This window comes from Rattus norvegicus, chromosome 18 (genome assembly GCF_021556685.1).
Source record: "Rattus norvegicus strain SHRSP/BbbUtx chromosome 18, alternate assembly SHRSP_T2T, whole genome shotgun sequence".
NCBI classification, from domain to species: domain Eukaryota; kingdom Metazoa; phylum Chordata; class Mammalia; order Rodentia; family Muridae; genus Rattus; species Rattus norvegicus.
The window spans coordinates 16,803,882-16,820,075 of record NC_141551.1 but is presented as its reverse complement, the minus strand read 5'-3'; the positions used below and the strand labels follow the sequence as shown (position 1 = coordinate 16,820,075).

The window sequence follows — 16,194 nt, the reverse complement described above, 5'->3', positions numbered from 1 at the left end:
CTAGGTTTTGAGGGAAGCAGTAGCAGCAGTAAACATAGTGCTCTGGATTCCACCACAGCTCCAGCTCGTCTCAGTGCATTACTTCCTTAGAGGATGCAAAGATTTTACATATACTCATTTTCTACTATTACATCTCATGCCTTACTTATCAAATAACTAGAATGATTTCTCTTTTCCTCAATGAATTCTGACACAATCTTTTGCAATGACTAGCCATCTTTTTTCTAAATAAAGTTATAATTTACAGAGAGTAATTGTTTTGGTATACTGGTTTCCACCTTTTCATAAATTAAGAAAGACCGAGTAAATGCCATAAAAATAAAGACAATTGGATGGCGATGAAGCTTACAGGTAAACTGCATATAGCATGGGCAAGGTTCTGGGTTCGAAACCTCTATCCTTCCCTCGCAATCCTATAGTGCACACTACGTAACTTGTTGATCAGCCTTTCATCTCTTGTCCATTAATGCTACTCCTCTGCTGATGTAGTTTCAGAGTTTTGGAATCTTATATAAATGCACACATAGGGTATACAGCCTTTTCATGATTGGTAGTTTCATTTAGTATGATTCATGGAAGCACTGTACAGCATTAATTTAGTCCTTTTTTGCAACACAAGACCATTTAGATTGTATCTAATTTTAACTGATTAAAATATAATGTATGAAGATATACAGTTTTCAATTATCTTCAGTAAATACACAGGAGATAACCCATGTGGAAAATACAGCTGAATTAGAGAAAAAAAGGAAGTGAAAAGAGATTATCTGAGTGGGAACAGACTTAGAAACAAAACCAGACTCTATTTGGTGATGATCTAATCTGCAATTATGACTCCAAGGGCACAACTATGATTCCAAGGACACATTTTCCTGAGAGACATGAATAATTGCTAGCTACTGAGCTGGGTGGATGATGTAGTCACAGGTTTGGGAAGGATGAAAAGTTCAACTTTAGTCATGCTAAATTTGAGATCAAGTATAATATTTACTATTTCCTCAATTAGATGGAAACCTCTTAGGGTACAGTCTGTATCCTTACTAATATAAAACTTATTATAATTGTATAAGATTAGGTTAGAAAACCTAGAAGGTTTGGTGGGGTGTCTTTCAGCCCAAAAATTATGCTGTGAGAATCACGAGCAAATTTATAAGTGCACTAAGTGTTCTGTATCTCCAGATGGTTACCTACAGGTTTCTCTAATTTTTCTGACCGAGTCAATACTCTACAACAGGTACAAGCAGCCATACATGATTCTACTTTCACAATACCAGGAGGCAGTGTAGTATAGTACTTTCCCTAAACTGAAATACTCCCTCCTAGAAGGAGAAGGGAGACACCCAAGACTGAATAAGCAAAGGCAACCTATAAGACTCAGGAAGGGCAGAAAGTTACAGGACTCAGCAGGCTCCTCCTTGAGGTTACATTAAGCAGTAAGCCACTGGCAGAAAAGACAAGTATCTTCAGTGGAGCTAACTGAGACCTGGACAGGGAGTTCCAGAGATGCAGTGTTTGTGCACTGTCATCAATTTACCTTGAGGTAGCCATGCTCCTGTACATAATCTCCCAAAATTATCTTGTTCACTAAGGTTAACTGGTGATCTTTCCTTAGGTTGCCAGTTTGGTTTACTATATGGGGCTGAATAGACTTTTGTTAATATTTTCCCAAAAAGATTTAAAAAGGGCAATTTGGTTGTTAGGGAATTTTTCTATGCTGTTTTATAAATTTTTTCAGCTGCTTTTATATCAGAACATTTCCTTATATTTCCTTAAATCTTAGTTTGATATCGATATCATCTCAAGTGATGGCATTATTGCTACAGTTTGGAGGTGAGTGATGCTTTAGCCTTTATATTGCCCCCTTAAGTAAGAAGGGATTTCAGAGTTCCAACTCTTACTCTTCCACATACACATATGGTTTTCTTTACCATTTTTCTTTTAGTGAATCCACAAAATGAATGGTCTAAGATAATCATGGGCAATGTAAAGGGGGAAGAACGCACTGGAAGAGTGTGAAGGGGGAAGAACACATTGGCTCAAACAGATCATGTTTGTTCTTCCTTGTGTGAAGGTTTCCAAAACACTATCTAGCTCTTTTAGCAATTCTGCAGTCTTTCTGCAGAATCTTTCAGTCAAGAGAGGGAGCTGGCACCTCCTAACCACAGAACGCATGAATGCTCAGTCACCAGGATGAAGTCAGTATTCTGTCTTTGTTCTCTTGGCATTTGTTCAAGTTATTCTGTGTTCTTAGAACTCGTCTGTATACTTTGGATACGTGCTAGATGCCAGTAGAAAATTACTACCTAAAAACAATCTCAAATTCACATTTTTAGGTGTGTGTTTAGAATTAACCCTGTTTTAAAATGAAATAACCTGCCAAAGAGGAAAAGTAATGGACAAAAGCCAAGAGAAATGACTGTGGGTCTTCCTGTGCCTATGTTCTATTCCTAATGAAATTTCCTAGAAGCACCAAGGGAAAACTGAACAACTCACAGCTACATGTCCCTGGCCAGAACTGTAACTGAGGCCCGCTCCATCTATAGACTAGAATGGAAGTTAAAATGTAGGTTGCCCTCAAAAAGACTGCCATGGTAAGGGGTAATAGGCATGTTCTGCAAGGGAAAGGACTCATCACTTTACTTCAATGTACTTGTACTCTGTTTTGCCTTTAAACTCTTATTCTTAAATGTTGCTTGATTTTGAAAATGTTTCTATGATTTTACAAAAGAAATTTTACCCTCATTTATGTCTTATGAAGAGTTTTCAAGATGCTGTTTTGTGGAGGCTGACTTGGTTTTTTTTTTTTAAGGACTTGGCTGTGTGTGTGTGTGTGTGTGAGTGTGTGTGTGTGTGTGTGTGTGTGTGTGTGTGTGTGTGTGTGTGTGTATTCCTTCTTTTGGGCCCCTAGTGATGTAAAGATTAGCATTTGATATTATGCCAGTGCAGACCAAATCTCTAATTCATCTGTCTTGGAATGTTAGATTACTGGGGACATATCCTTGAACAGGAAAGACAGACATTAAATTTTTAGCTTTGATAAAGGCTACTTTCAGGGATGCTTTATGAACTCGGTGCCTGTCACTGCTTCTCAGACACTAACCTCTGATTCTGTCATGAGTTGACAGAAGCAGCACAACAGCTGCTATTCGGAAAAGTCACCATGCGGTGGCCTGATAGACCTGAGCCACGAGTAAAGACAATCATGTTCAAACCTTTCCACCTGAATGACACTGAAAATCAGCATTACAAATGCCCAGAATGGAAAGAAAATGCATAGATTATCTTGAAATTAAAAAAAAAAACTTAAAATGCAGAAAGAGAATGTTTACAAAATTTACTATAAACCAAGAACTGTTTAAAATGGATGGGGAGTATAGGTAAATTGGAGGACTTTAGAAAGTTTGTATTCTTTGAATACATTTTATGACAAAAGGAACTCAGTCAGTTAATGCATTTCTTTCTACATCATGTGTTGAAATCACCAACATATCAAAATACAAAAGAATGACTCACAGCAAAGGGTCTAAGGTAATGAAATCTTGACTGTTTATTGGTCATTCAGGATGATAGCATGTCTTCTAAAGGTCCCTCCACTATTATTCCGTTTATCATACAGTTTTGGGAGAAAAATGGGGTAAACTAATAAAATGTAAGGAGTTTAATGCAAGAAGTTCAAGCATGATTTTGGTATTCCAGAGTGGCTTTATTGAACTTCTAGGTCTTATGGTATCAAGTCAGACTAAAAGGAAAATTTATTGTGCATACGTCAAGCTAGATACAAGAGTTCCAACAGGTCTAAGTCTTTTTTTTTTTTTTGGTTCTTTTTTTTTCGGAGCTGGGGACCGAACCCAGGGCCTTGCGCTTCCTAGGTAAGCGCTCTACCACTGAGCTAAATCCCCAGCCCCCAGGTCTAAGTCTTTAAGTCGTACATAGGAAATACTATGCAAAAACCATGCCTAGATAATACATGCTACCTTTTGCCCAATTATATAATGAAGACTAGGTGAAATTAATTTTATCATTTAGAATTAAAAGCAACACAAAGAATACAGCAAAATAAAATAGACACTTCAGGGAACATTCTTTTTTCTCTCTATCCAGAGGTGTTCATGTAGGAAGGAAACTATGAAGACAGAGTATTCCATTCTCCTTCCTGCTACCCATATACTATCCATTTCTTGACTAGTACCTGAAAACCTCAGCTGTTACAAGAAGTTTAGTTTTTCAATACCATCTCGGAGCTTCAAAGAAAATGAATCCAAACAGTTATTACCTTTTTTTAAAAAAGTTTAACACCTTTTGAAAAGCTGCATCAAGCTCCTAAGACAAATATAAGTATTCTCATCTGCTGCAGTGGTAACCCTGCCACTGTTGGAATCCTGGTCCCATGCCCACAGCTGTAAGCAATCAACTCTGAGCAAGTTATTTAATCTCTCTGACCGTCCCAGTAGACAGAAATAATGACGCCTACTTTATAAAGTTACGGTGAGAATTAAACATGTCAATATACATAAAGAGCGTTAAATAGCATTTGGTATAGAATAAATGCTGTGTAAGTACAACCTGTCATTGTTACTGCTAACATTATTAAAATAGTAAGAGTCTAAGAAAGTGAAAGTGAAAAAGAATGGGGTCTAGAGTCAGACGTAAGTCTTGAAAAGTGTGCCTAATATAAATTTAACATTGGACCAGTTGTCTAACCTAATGAAAGCCATTTCACCACTTGTTAAGAGGCAGCAACCGACTAATGGCATCATACAAATGAAAGCTGCCAACAGCAAATGGCAGAAAAAAAAAATCAATGAACACACCAGCAATGATGTCACTATGTCCAATTCCTCCTAAGCACAGTAAGATCTCCTGTGCTCTGAAGAAGCTGTTTAATTGAGGTTCTACAGGGTATCCATAAGAATGCAAAGTTAATTGCTGTGTGTGTGAGAGGGGGAGGGAGGGAGAGGGAGAGACAGAGGAAGGGAGAAGGGGGAGGGAGAGAACATGTCTGTGTATCTGTGTATAAGTACAAATGTATGAGTCATAGGTCAACTTCAGGTGCTACTCCTACTCCTTACGGGTTGTCCCCCTTATTTTGAGATGGCCTTCCACAGGCTGAGTGGTTACCGAGCCCCAGAGTCTCCTGTGCCTACCACTTCAGCATCAGAATCACAAGCACATGCTAACATACCTAGGTTTTGCCCAGGTCCTGAAGTCTTGGGTCTTCATGACACTGTACACACTGAGCTATCTCCCTACGGCAACACAAAGGAGCATTTATCTGAAGTATTTACTGATCCAGACCTCTGGAAAAGCACAAAGAATAGTTACCCTGCTGGAGTTTTGAGTGAAAATACAAAAAGGCAATTTCATCATGCATACACTTTTAGAGCAGCTGATTTACTTTATAATCAGTAGTGATAATGTATGTAGAAAACCTTTAAGCATTTATCAACGATCAGACTGTTAGCGCTAATAAATAAATTCAACAAACTATCATGATATCCTACCAAGAATCAAAAGATACCCAATAAACAACGCAAAGACAAAAGAAAAAAAACATTATAAGCACACATGGGAAGGTTTCATTTAAATTATAGGTACACTTAACACACAGACTTATGTAAATTATGGATATTTTCAAGTGGGAAGAATCTTTATGACTTTTTCAGACATCCGTACTGTTTTTAACTTCCCTCCTCTGTATTTATCTAACTCTCTGTCCCTAATTACAGCCCCCGTGGTTCATATTTCTGCTATCAGATCCCTTGTAAAATATTATTCCCTTCTTTATTGCTCCCCAATTCCCCTACACCAGCAATGGTCGCTTTTTAGTTTGCTGAGTCCTACAAACTTCTGGGTTTGCACTCACATTGGAACCTTTGGAGCCAGGAGCCTCTAATGGGAGAGAACATGGGTCATCTGTCTTTCTGGGTCTGGGATACACGTCACACAGCATGGTGTGTTCTAGCTCTATCCATTCCCCTGCACAGTCCATGATTCTTTACAGTTGAAAGGTGCTCCACAGTGCAGAGGTACTACACTTCCACCATCCATCTGTCTGTTGGAGGACATTCACGCCGCTTCCATTTGCTAGGTATGGGTGGTTAGAGCGGCTGTGAACATGCTGACTGAGGATCTAGGGAGTATGTTGTAGAGTCCTTTGGGCTTCATGAGTCCATGGAGTGGGGAGGCGTTCACGAGCCTCTACCCCTAACTGAGGAGCTGCAGCTTCTGGGAGAGGGAGTCAGTTCTCTTTAAGAGTTTGGCTGCTGGGAAGCCAACCCTGCTCCACTGGGTGGTTCCACACCCACAAACGGTGAGTGGCACACATTGGATTTAGTGGGCTATTACAATAAAATAGACCATAAAGTTCCAAGAGGTAGAGGTGAATCCGTTAGGAGTTAAGGGAGAGAAGTAGAATGAAAAGACATCCTGATATTTATATGGAAGCATAAAAACGATTCGAAATAGCCCGGGCAATCATAATCAGAAGAACTAATGCTCGTAGCTATTTCAATACTTTACAATGTTTTGGATATATATAGTAAGGAAATAAAATCAATATATTAAAAGAAAAATATGTTTTAAGAAATTCTCAAAGAATTAATACAAATATGATTCTTAAAAAAATACATTCAAACCTACCTACTGCAGTTACTGCTACTGGTTATATGTGTGCTACAAAGCTTCTTGTCCCCAAAGAGATGCTCTCAAAACTGTTTTTGCTTTTACACATTATATTTCAAATAGCAAAGAAACTTCAAACACATTAAGTCCTTACAATAGCTCACTGTAAGCTTTCCCTTTGGGGTACCGCAAAGCATAAGCATCTCAGGCATAAGCACACTGAAACAGCAGCCTGAGATTTCCTCCACTGATCAACATCTGCCAAATGGATGAAGATTTTATACATGTATATCTTACATCTTATATATCTTATAGAATATCATATATATTACATAGGTTAACTTTATAACTTGGGATAGATAGTTAATGCTGTCTGTCAACTCTTTGGGATTTAGAACCAGCACAGAAGCAAACCTCTGACATTTCTGTGAGGGAGTTACTAGACTGGACTGAGGTAGAAAGATTTACTCTGTAGACAGGAAGGAGTACAGCATTCCATGGGCGGGGTTCCTGGGCTAAGGAAAAAGGGGAAAGAGTGAGCACCAGGATCCAGCTCATGCTCTAACCACCATGGCTCTCAGACCGAGTCAAAAGAACCCTTCCTTTCTTGACTACTTTTGTCAGGTACTTGTCACAACAAGAAATGAAGATGATACATGACTCACCTCCACTAAACTACTACAGGGTACATTGTTTTAAAGGTTTTTCTTAGGAGATGGCATAGTCTATATTTTTTCAGCAATAGTTATATATTTATTGATAAGGTGAGATCCGGTGCTTGCCTCAATATATTTAAGCCATTAACTTCCATTAAATTATTCCTATTTGTGTTTTTGCCTCTGGTCCTTATAACAACTTTGAAATTTGGAATAAGTTGCTTCATTTATCACTTTAGACTATAATTAGCCTTTAAAAAAGTGATCTATGAAGCAGTGAATGTCATTACGGAGTTTTCATTTTACTTGGTTTTCATTAATCCTCCTCTCTACTGTCCTTGCCCTTTTGACACCCCACTCCCTCCCCAAAGTGGTTCATCCTTCTTCCATGGCATAAGTGTTCCCTTTTTAGAATTATTCTACTTTAAAATTTTGTGTGTCTGTGAGTGTGTGTACGTGTGTGTGTGTTTGTGCATGAATGTGTGTGACTGTGTGTATGTTTATGTGCAAGTGAATATAGGTGCCTGTGTGTGTATATATGTGCATGTATGTGTGTGTGTGTGCATATGAATGTGGGTGCCTGTGAAGCCCACAGACATTGGATCTTCCTGGAAGAGAATTTTAGGTGACTGCGAGTCACCTGATGGAGGCACCGGGAGCCCAGTTCAGTTCCTCTGTAAGAACAGTATTTGCTCTTAATTACTGAGCCATTTCTTTAGACCCAGACCTGGCAGACATATATATGCCTGACTCCTCCTTTCCCTTCGCTTGCTGTGAAGTCTAGTGTATTCTTAATGTTTTCACAACTAGTCTGTTCATCTCTGCAGACCATCTTTCTTTTTAGTTTGTAATTATACTCTGCTTCTTCTTTGATAAAACAAACGTATTTTCCCTTTCCAAGTTAAACAGCAGAGACTAGAAGTCTCCTCTAAGTTACAACTTCATTTTTATGTTTTATGAAGACATTTTAGAACCTGATCACCAAGTTCTTGGTGAAAACACTAATGTTTTTAAAACATTCTAAGGTCTGGAGAGATGGCTCACAAATCAGGAGCTCCTGCAGAAGACTGGGTGCAGTTCCCAGAACAGACATGGGACAGCTTACAAAGACGCGTAACTCCAAATCCAGGGCATATGGCAACACAGATATGTGAACATACCGCATTCAGCCACACACACACACACACACACACACACACACACACACACACACACACACACACACACGATTAAAATGAAATATATGTTTCAAAAAGCTCTGTGGATATGAACAAGAGATATCTTTTTTTTTTTTTTTTTTTTTTTTTGCTTTGGAGCTGGAAATAAAACATAAGTCCAAGTGTTATACCTACTCCAAATTACACTCTAAGACTAGGTATCTTCTTTTTTGAGAGCATATTCACTACATATACTAGGCCGACATTTTCCTTCCAGTTTCTTTTTTAGTTACACCTCTTAAGATTCAAGTTACCTGTGGCAAAGTCAATTATGATTGTTCATACTTGGCTTAAATCAAAACCACCATAACTAAGGAAGTTTTATTTGGCATTTTCCAGCTATTCTTTTTTTTTCCACTTACAAAAGACAACATTTAATTGGGGATGCCTCAGAAATTCAAAGGTTCAGTCCATTATCATCAAGGAGAGAAGCATGGGTGGTGCCCAGTGCTGGAAGAGCCAAAAAGCCCATCCCCACAGTGACACAATTCCTGAAACAAGGCCACATCTGATAGTGCCACTTTCCCATTGGCCAAGCATATTCCAAACAGCACCTTTGAAGATCACTATGACTTGCAAAGGCATTAATTACCACACTGGTTACATACATATGGTTCCTCTCCATTATGTGCTCCTTTTATAGACTTGGAGATTTCTTGGTCATGAAAAGGCTTGAGATTCCCTATCAGACATCAACTTTTTCCTGCCTAGGTTGTGGTTGGTTTTCTTTCTTTCTCCCTTTTACCTTTGATAACCATGGCTATGCTCCTATGGCTTCCAGGCTCTAACAACTTTGTTATGAAGGCTCCCTGCCTCCTCCGAGTCCCTTCTTAGTTGCCTTTGCTTTTGTGCTGCCTCCCTCGACTCTGCCATGCCCAGAGCATGTGAGGATGCACCTGATCTTTACAAGCACCCTGGGCTGGAGGCACACAGAGTTGTCAACTTCTTCTCGGATTACAGTAGACATGTATAGAAACAATCAACATAAGCTGCAGCATTCCTCTGTGGCCACTGTACAACCTAGTTTTCAAAAACAGAACAAGAGAACATTCCAAACTAAAATATCAGTAAGCCATTAACAATTTGAATATTTCTTTAAAAACTTTTAACTAAAAATAGTCTATGCTAAATATCTCAGCTAAATCACATACAGTGATATTAATATTTTTGGGGTTTTGTTTATTTTTACTTTCCCCAATGTGCAAATTTTAGGCTTAAAATTAGAATTCCATTAGCAAAATTCTTAGCCCATCAAAGGCGTTAGTTGTGTCCAGGCTGTTCTTTAGACAGCTTGACCTCTAGGGTTTTGATGCTGTTTGGGGAACACGGCTGGGAAGCGTGCTCTGTGCCTGCTTCATTTCACTGATTACATGATGTGATGGAGCACATATCATGTCACGGCACATGCACCTGTACACACATTCTCTGTATTTTCATGTTCACTATGAATGGTGTTATAGGACACTGTACTTTCTATTACGAGAAAGGTTATATCCAGCCATGTGAAGACTTACTCTGTAAGAACAAAGACATCAAGTATCAGTGTTAGAAGGCTAAGCTCGTAGCTCTCGGGCCTGCTTTTATATCATAAAGGGCAAGGTTCTCACTACTCATCACTTGATGATAGATAGTTACTTATAAATACTCAAATTTAAGTTAATGCGTAGAAGCTTATACAGAAGTCACCAAATAATTTATTATTCTACGAACTAGAATCAGAAAAAGGATAATAATGTTTTCCAAAAGGACACCAAACGCCCACGAGTAACAAAGGGCTGGCAGCTCCAAGTAACAGGTCAGCGCGTGTTCTTATGATCTTATTTCAAGTTTCTTTTATGAGCACTGGACTTGTAGGAACAGGCAAGGAAAGATGAAGGTCACAGACATGGAAGCCATGAGATATGTGTAAATTTTAAAACAACATGGACATCATGTGACTGTCAACATAAAAGGAAAATGAAGCTTTTGGAGCAAAAGAGGATGCTTACCTGCTGTTCCTGTGCTCTAGCAGCTCCAAGCTCTGAGAGCGACATGGTAAGCTTCTCTTGCTGCTCTGACAGGTACTTCTGGTAGAGACTTAGAAGTTCTTGACATTCTCTATACTGTAGCTGAAGAGGTGAGAATGCAAATTAAGGGAAAAACGGATTCATATACAGATACCATAAACAAAACAGAGAGAAAAATACAACAGTATATGGTCAGAGCAGGTGAGTATGACATCAGATAAAACAGCACATGGGTCCAATCATGAAACAATGATTTGATTAAGGAAAGTACTACTGATCACCCCAGTGAAGGGACAATTCTCTGAGTTTCCTTGCAGACTATGCAGAGAAACTCCTATTACATTATGTAAATATCAAAATGGAGCAGGCACAAAGCACATGCCCGCAACCCCAGCATTCAGGAGGTTGAAGCATCCTGCTGACAATCATGAGTCCAAGGCTGGACTGGGGCAATGCACCCATATACTGTTCCAAAAGGAGGGGAAAGGAAGGGAAAGGAAAGGTAAGGAAGAGAAGGGGGTTAGCTCAGTGGTAGAGCGCTTGCCTAGCAAGTGCAAGGCCCTGAGTTCGGTCCCCAGCTCCGAAAAAAAAAAAAAAAAAAGGAAGAGAAGGGGGAAGGGGGAAGGGGGGGAGGGAGGGAAGGGGGAAGGGGGAAAGGGGAGGGGGAAGGGGGGAGGGAAAGGAAAGGAAAAAGACAAGAAGCCAATAATTTAAGAGTTAAAACTATTAAACTCTCAGAAGAAATCATACAAGTACATCTTTGTGATAGGATTGAGAAATTGCAAAGAAATCCTCACATTGAAATACTCTAAGTCATGTATGAGATAGAGGATCGATATTCAGAACAAAGAGACAGCTCACACAACACAACTCAACAACGAATAACACTAATCCAATTTTAAAAACTGGCACAGGTTCTGAGGCAATTTCCCAAAGAAATACATACATGACCAAGAAGTAAAAGATGGTAACCACAACTGCTATCAGAGAAAGGCAAACCAAAAGCACAAAGAAAAAGACTTTAAATCCAAAGATTTCTGATGGCAAGTTTAGCATGTATATGCTCAGGTGGAACCTTTCAGTCTAACAGACATGCACATATGCTGCTACTTTGGAATATAATGTAGTGTATTTTTAAAAGATAGATTCATAGGGGTTGGGGATTTCGCTCAGTGGTAGAGCGCTTGCCTAGCAAGCACAAGGCCCTGGGTTCAGTCCACAGCTCGAAAAAAAAGAAAAGAAAAAAAAAGATAGATTCATTACATAGCCCAATAAGTCCAATTTATCAAAAAAATTAAAAGCCTAAACAAAAACTTATACATGGTTTGAGTTTTTCTTTAGAGCAGCCCTACTCATAGTGACTTAGTAGCAACAAGAACCTTAATGTCCATCAACTTATCAACAGAGCAGTATCTATAAAAGGAACACCATTTACAATAAAATAAATGAGGGATTGTTACATGCTACAAACCTTGAAAGTATTCTGTCATGAAAAAGAATCCTGACACAAAGGCTAGCTACCATACACATTTGTGTGTGAAAAGTCATGACTAGGCAAGTCCACTCAGACGAGAAAGTGGATCGGTGGCTGCTATAGACTGGGAAAGAGGAGCAGGAGAGATAGGTGCAGGTTTGGGGGGACAGGACAGGAAGTGAAAGGTTCTGGAGTGAGGTGGAGGTAGTTTGGTACTCTGGGAAACGTTTAATGCCATTCAATAGTACACCTGATTTTAAGTAAACAGTATTTTATTAGTGCCGTTTTATACATGTTCCTAACTCTACTAAGCATAAAGGAATTATACTTTGAAATTTTGTCTTGTTTTGCATATCAATAATCACATCCATATTTCATTAATAATGTCAACAGGAAGTTTTTGCACATATATTTCATTTCTGGTACAGAGAACATAGTAACCTAGCCTGGGCGCCCTTCTTCACAGCTCCTAGCGTGTAGAGAATCCTCACGTTGAAAGCACCAGATAGAAAGGTTCCACTTTGCAGATCAGGCACCTGGGGCACAGGTAGGTCTGCCACAGCTTCTTCTTCTTTTTAATTAATTAATTTATTTATTTTATGTGAGTATGCTGTCTTCAGACACACCAGAAGAGGGCATCAGATCTTATTACAGATGGTTGTGAGCCACCATGTGGTTGCTGGGATTTGAACTCAGGACCCCTGGAAGGGCAGTCAGCGCTCTTAACTGCTGAGCCATCTCTCTACCCCCCTGCCCCAGCTTCTTAATGTGGCTCTTTTCTCCTAGGCTCCCTTTCACTCAAGTTATCTCTGAGTCTCCCTCCCAGCACCTGTTTTGTATGCTGTTGGCATCAGAACTACTGTCCAATGGGATTATTCCATACATACGCAAGATCATCATGATTAAGAATAGGGATAATAATTCTTAAATGTCAAAGTTATAACTAGTTTCAATATTACTTAACATTTTCATAACCTAATCATTGCTTCTAGGCAGATTCCTATTCTAATAACTTTGGTCAATCATAACTGCATAAGTAACCACGTGCTTCATTATTCTGGTTATTAACCTTTAGCAAAACGGAACCCAAGACGGCTTACAGGAGAGTCCTGGCACACAGTGAAAGGCCAGGTCACAAAGCGCATAGAGTAACATTAACTTCAAGAGCTTACTGAATACTTAGTGTCTGAAACAACAACAACAGCAACAACAGATGAGAGCAGTGGTAAAATAAGCTGATAGTTTCTATTGTCAAGCTATGCTGTATTTCCATGGTTTTACATTTTTGGTTTGTGTGTGTGTGTGTGTGTGTGTGTAAGCTCCAAGTGACAGGAATGATTTGTGTGGTGCCAAGGAGACAAGTATTATGAATATTAAAAGTTTTTTTAATTCTAGCTGCTACCATAGACAATGTTGTTTATACTTTGTGAATGTAGTAGTCTGGTCACAGAATATGGATTTTACTCTAGAAAAAAAAACAAGTAGAATTACATAGATTATAAGTTAATGTCAGCATTTGAAACAAGTTATAGGCATTTAAACACATGCTATGTGACAGAATATAAAAATATATGGTCTCATAGTTAGTGATTTTTTAAAAAAATATATCTTGGTTTTATCAGATTTCAGAATGAACCATGTTTAACTTTTCCGAGTACAACGAGACTTTAACCCTGCACCTGGAGTGAGATCTTAGGAAAATGTAGTTAAAATTCTTCTTAACTGAAGGGAGGACCTATTTAACCAAATCTTGGTCATAAAAGGATGTACTACTAGTAATAGAAGATCGAACCTGAAAAAAGGTATACATCAAACCGTGAGACCTATGGCACGCTGTAGTGTATCCAACCATTAAAAGCTGAGCAAAGCCTCCAGACAGCACAGCCTCTGCTGAAGGAGAGAGGCCCTTAGGAGTGACTGGACTGGTGTTGGCCACACTGAAATGTAAGCAACTGCACCGGTCAGCTGGAGTGGCTGAAGGAAATGATCCTCTTCCACAGCACAAAGGCCCCATGAAAACGCACCACACGGAAATGCAAACAGGCACCCAGGTAGAATGAACAGGGTCTGAGGTGTGGGGCATAAAAGACCAGACAAGACGCCCCAACAGGCTGCCAATATGAAAAGAGATGGTGACCAACTGAAGATTCTTTCTGGTCTAGCAAAATCCACTGTCATCACCCACCTTAGCCTCTGCTCTGATGCTGAGAACACTACTTAATCTGGTACTGAGTAGCTGCCTTAATACAGATCCAGTGAACAGAAAAGGTTAATCATTAAGATCTTGAAAAAAAAAATGGAGCCAGGATTCATTGGCTGAAGGCATTCTGGGATAAGAAAAATTCAAGGTGAGCTTGAATTATGTTATATTAATATTATATTAATGCGACAAAGAGCTCAAAGACCAAAGAAAGGAGGTGGGCTTGAAGAAACTCATTAATTAATTTGGAACAATTGTGCTCAGGAATAAATAATCACCCTAATTAATAGAACTTGGATAAATAAAACCCTAATATTTCATAGTGATATTTCAAAACAATTGAAGAGTGGGAAGGGGAAAATAACCCCTAGAGCCTCTCTGTTCAGAAGAATTATTGTAAACTAACCATCATAAAGACAAGAAATCCAGATGCAGGAGACTGTTCAACTCTCTAAACCAGAGGGACTGCGCTGAAGAAACAAAAACTTACTTTCAGAAGTAAGCAAGCTATTGGGAGCAATGGTAAAGTTAAAAAAAATCAGCATTTTACAACAAAAACAAAAGCTGTCTTTGATATGTTGGGATCACCACCCAAAGAGTTACTACTACTAAAACAGAGAGGCTACATACAAAATCGCAAAAATATCTATGAAATAGATTTAGTATTTGTTTAGTTTAAATTTAACCAAATAAACTTTTCAGTTTATAGGAATTAAAAGTAATAAAGGAATGAGTTAAATCATACCAAACACAGGAGAATCCAGAATTCTGGCAAGTTTCCTAAGCAAATGGTCAGAGTCAATGCCATAAGAAAAGGAGTCTGAGTGGGAATGCTCTTCAACACTACAGATGCCAAGGGTACTGCTAACGTCACCCATGGGCCATGACCTGATCCTTTCAGGACAGCTAGGAAAATTGGAAGAGTTGATAGTTTGTAAATTACTGCTAATTTGCCTTAGCATCCTAGTGTAATATAAATAAAGTAAAAATGTATATTTCTTTTAAAACATTTGATGTGTATTATGTGTACTTGCATGCATGTTATTTCTATTCTTAAGAAACAGGTCTAATTTAATTTTGATTAATATGACACTTGTCACTCTAAAATGGTTCAAAATAAAAATATATTCAAATTTTAAGTAAATAAATGAATTTATATCTATAGATTTTTATTGCAAATACACTCACAAACACGCATGTATCCATGCATGCACACATGTAGAGGCTTTCAAAAATATCCAACATTTGTGGAGTCTAGTACATAGTGGTTCACTGTTAACTCTTGTATACATTTAAAATTATTATGATATAAAGTTTCACAAAAAAACTTCATTTTTTGCGATCTGTTTTACATTTTTGGTGATTCTTTCCTCCTCTTTTTCATACCATGGAATATCACAGGAGAAGTAGAAAACAGAGTGTCAGGTGAGCCCCCAGAGCTATGTGTACTTGGTTATTAAGTCAGGTGGCGAACTGTTACTGACTCATCAAAGCACGATCTGATAAAATATTCATGGGGCTATATTTTGTGCCACAGGGGGCAAAGTCACACTAGCAAAACAAAAGAAAACAAACACAAAAACCTGATAAGTCATTTACCAATTCCTTTTTTTAAATGTATTTATTTATTATGTATGAGTACACTGTAGCTGTCTTCTGGCACACCAGAAGAGGGCATCGGATTCCATTACAGATGGTTGTGAGCCACCATATGGTTGCTGGGATTTGAACTCAGGACCTCTGGAAGAGCAGTCGGTGTTCTTAACCACTGAGCCATCTCTCCAGCCCCATTTCAATTTCTAAACACTGTAGAAAGCACACAGGCCGTGACTGACACAGAGCAAGGAGAGGTGCGGATGAAGGTGCTGCTCCAACATCCTGTCCCCAGCTCAGCTGCAGCCCGCGTGTGTGACCCTCTCATCCTGGGCAGGGAGACTGCAATGGCAACAAGCTGTGAGTAGAAGACAACAACTCCAGAACCCTGGGTAGAGCGAGCTAAACAAGAATTCACCAAACGTCA

The 16,194-nt window shown here is 38.9% G+C and overlaps 1 protein-coding gene across 11 annotated transcripts in view; it reads right to left on the bottom strand.

Moving 5' to 3' along the window:
- The window catches only part of Kiaa1328 (KIAA1328 homolog), a 294,734-nt gene that overhangs the window by 182,314 nt on the left and 96,226 nt on the right, over positions 1 to 16,194 (bottom strand). For 7 of the 11 annotated variants that reach the window (NM_001437308.1, XM_087593274.1, XM_087593273.1 and 4 more), the window contains 1 exon segment: positions 10,483 to 10,610. In NM_001437308.1, the coding sequence (NP_001424237.1) occupies positions 10,483 to 10,610 (128 nt within the window). 11 annotated transcript variants of the gene reach the window in all.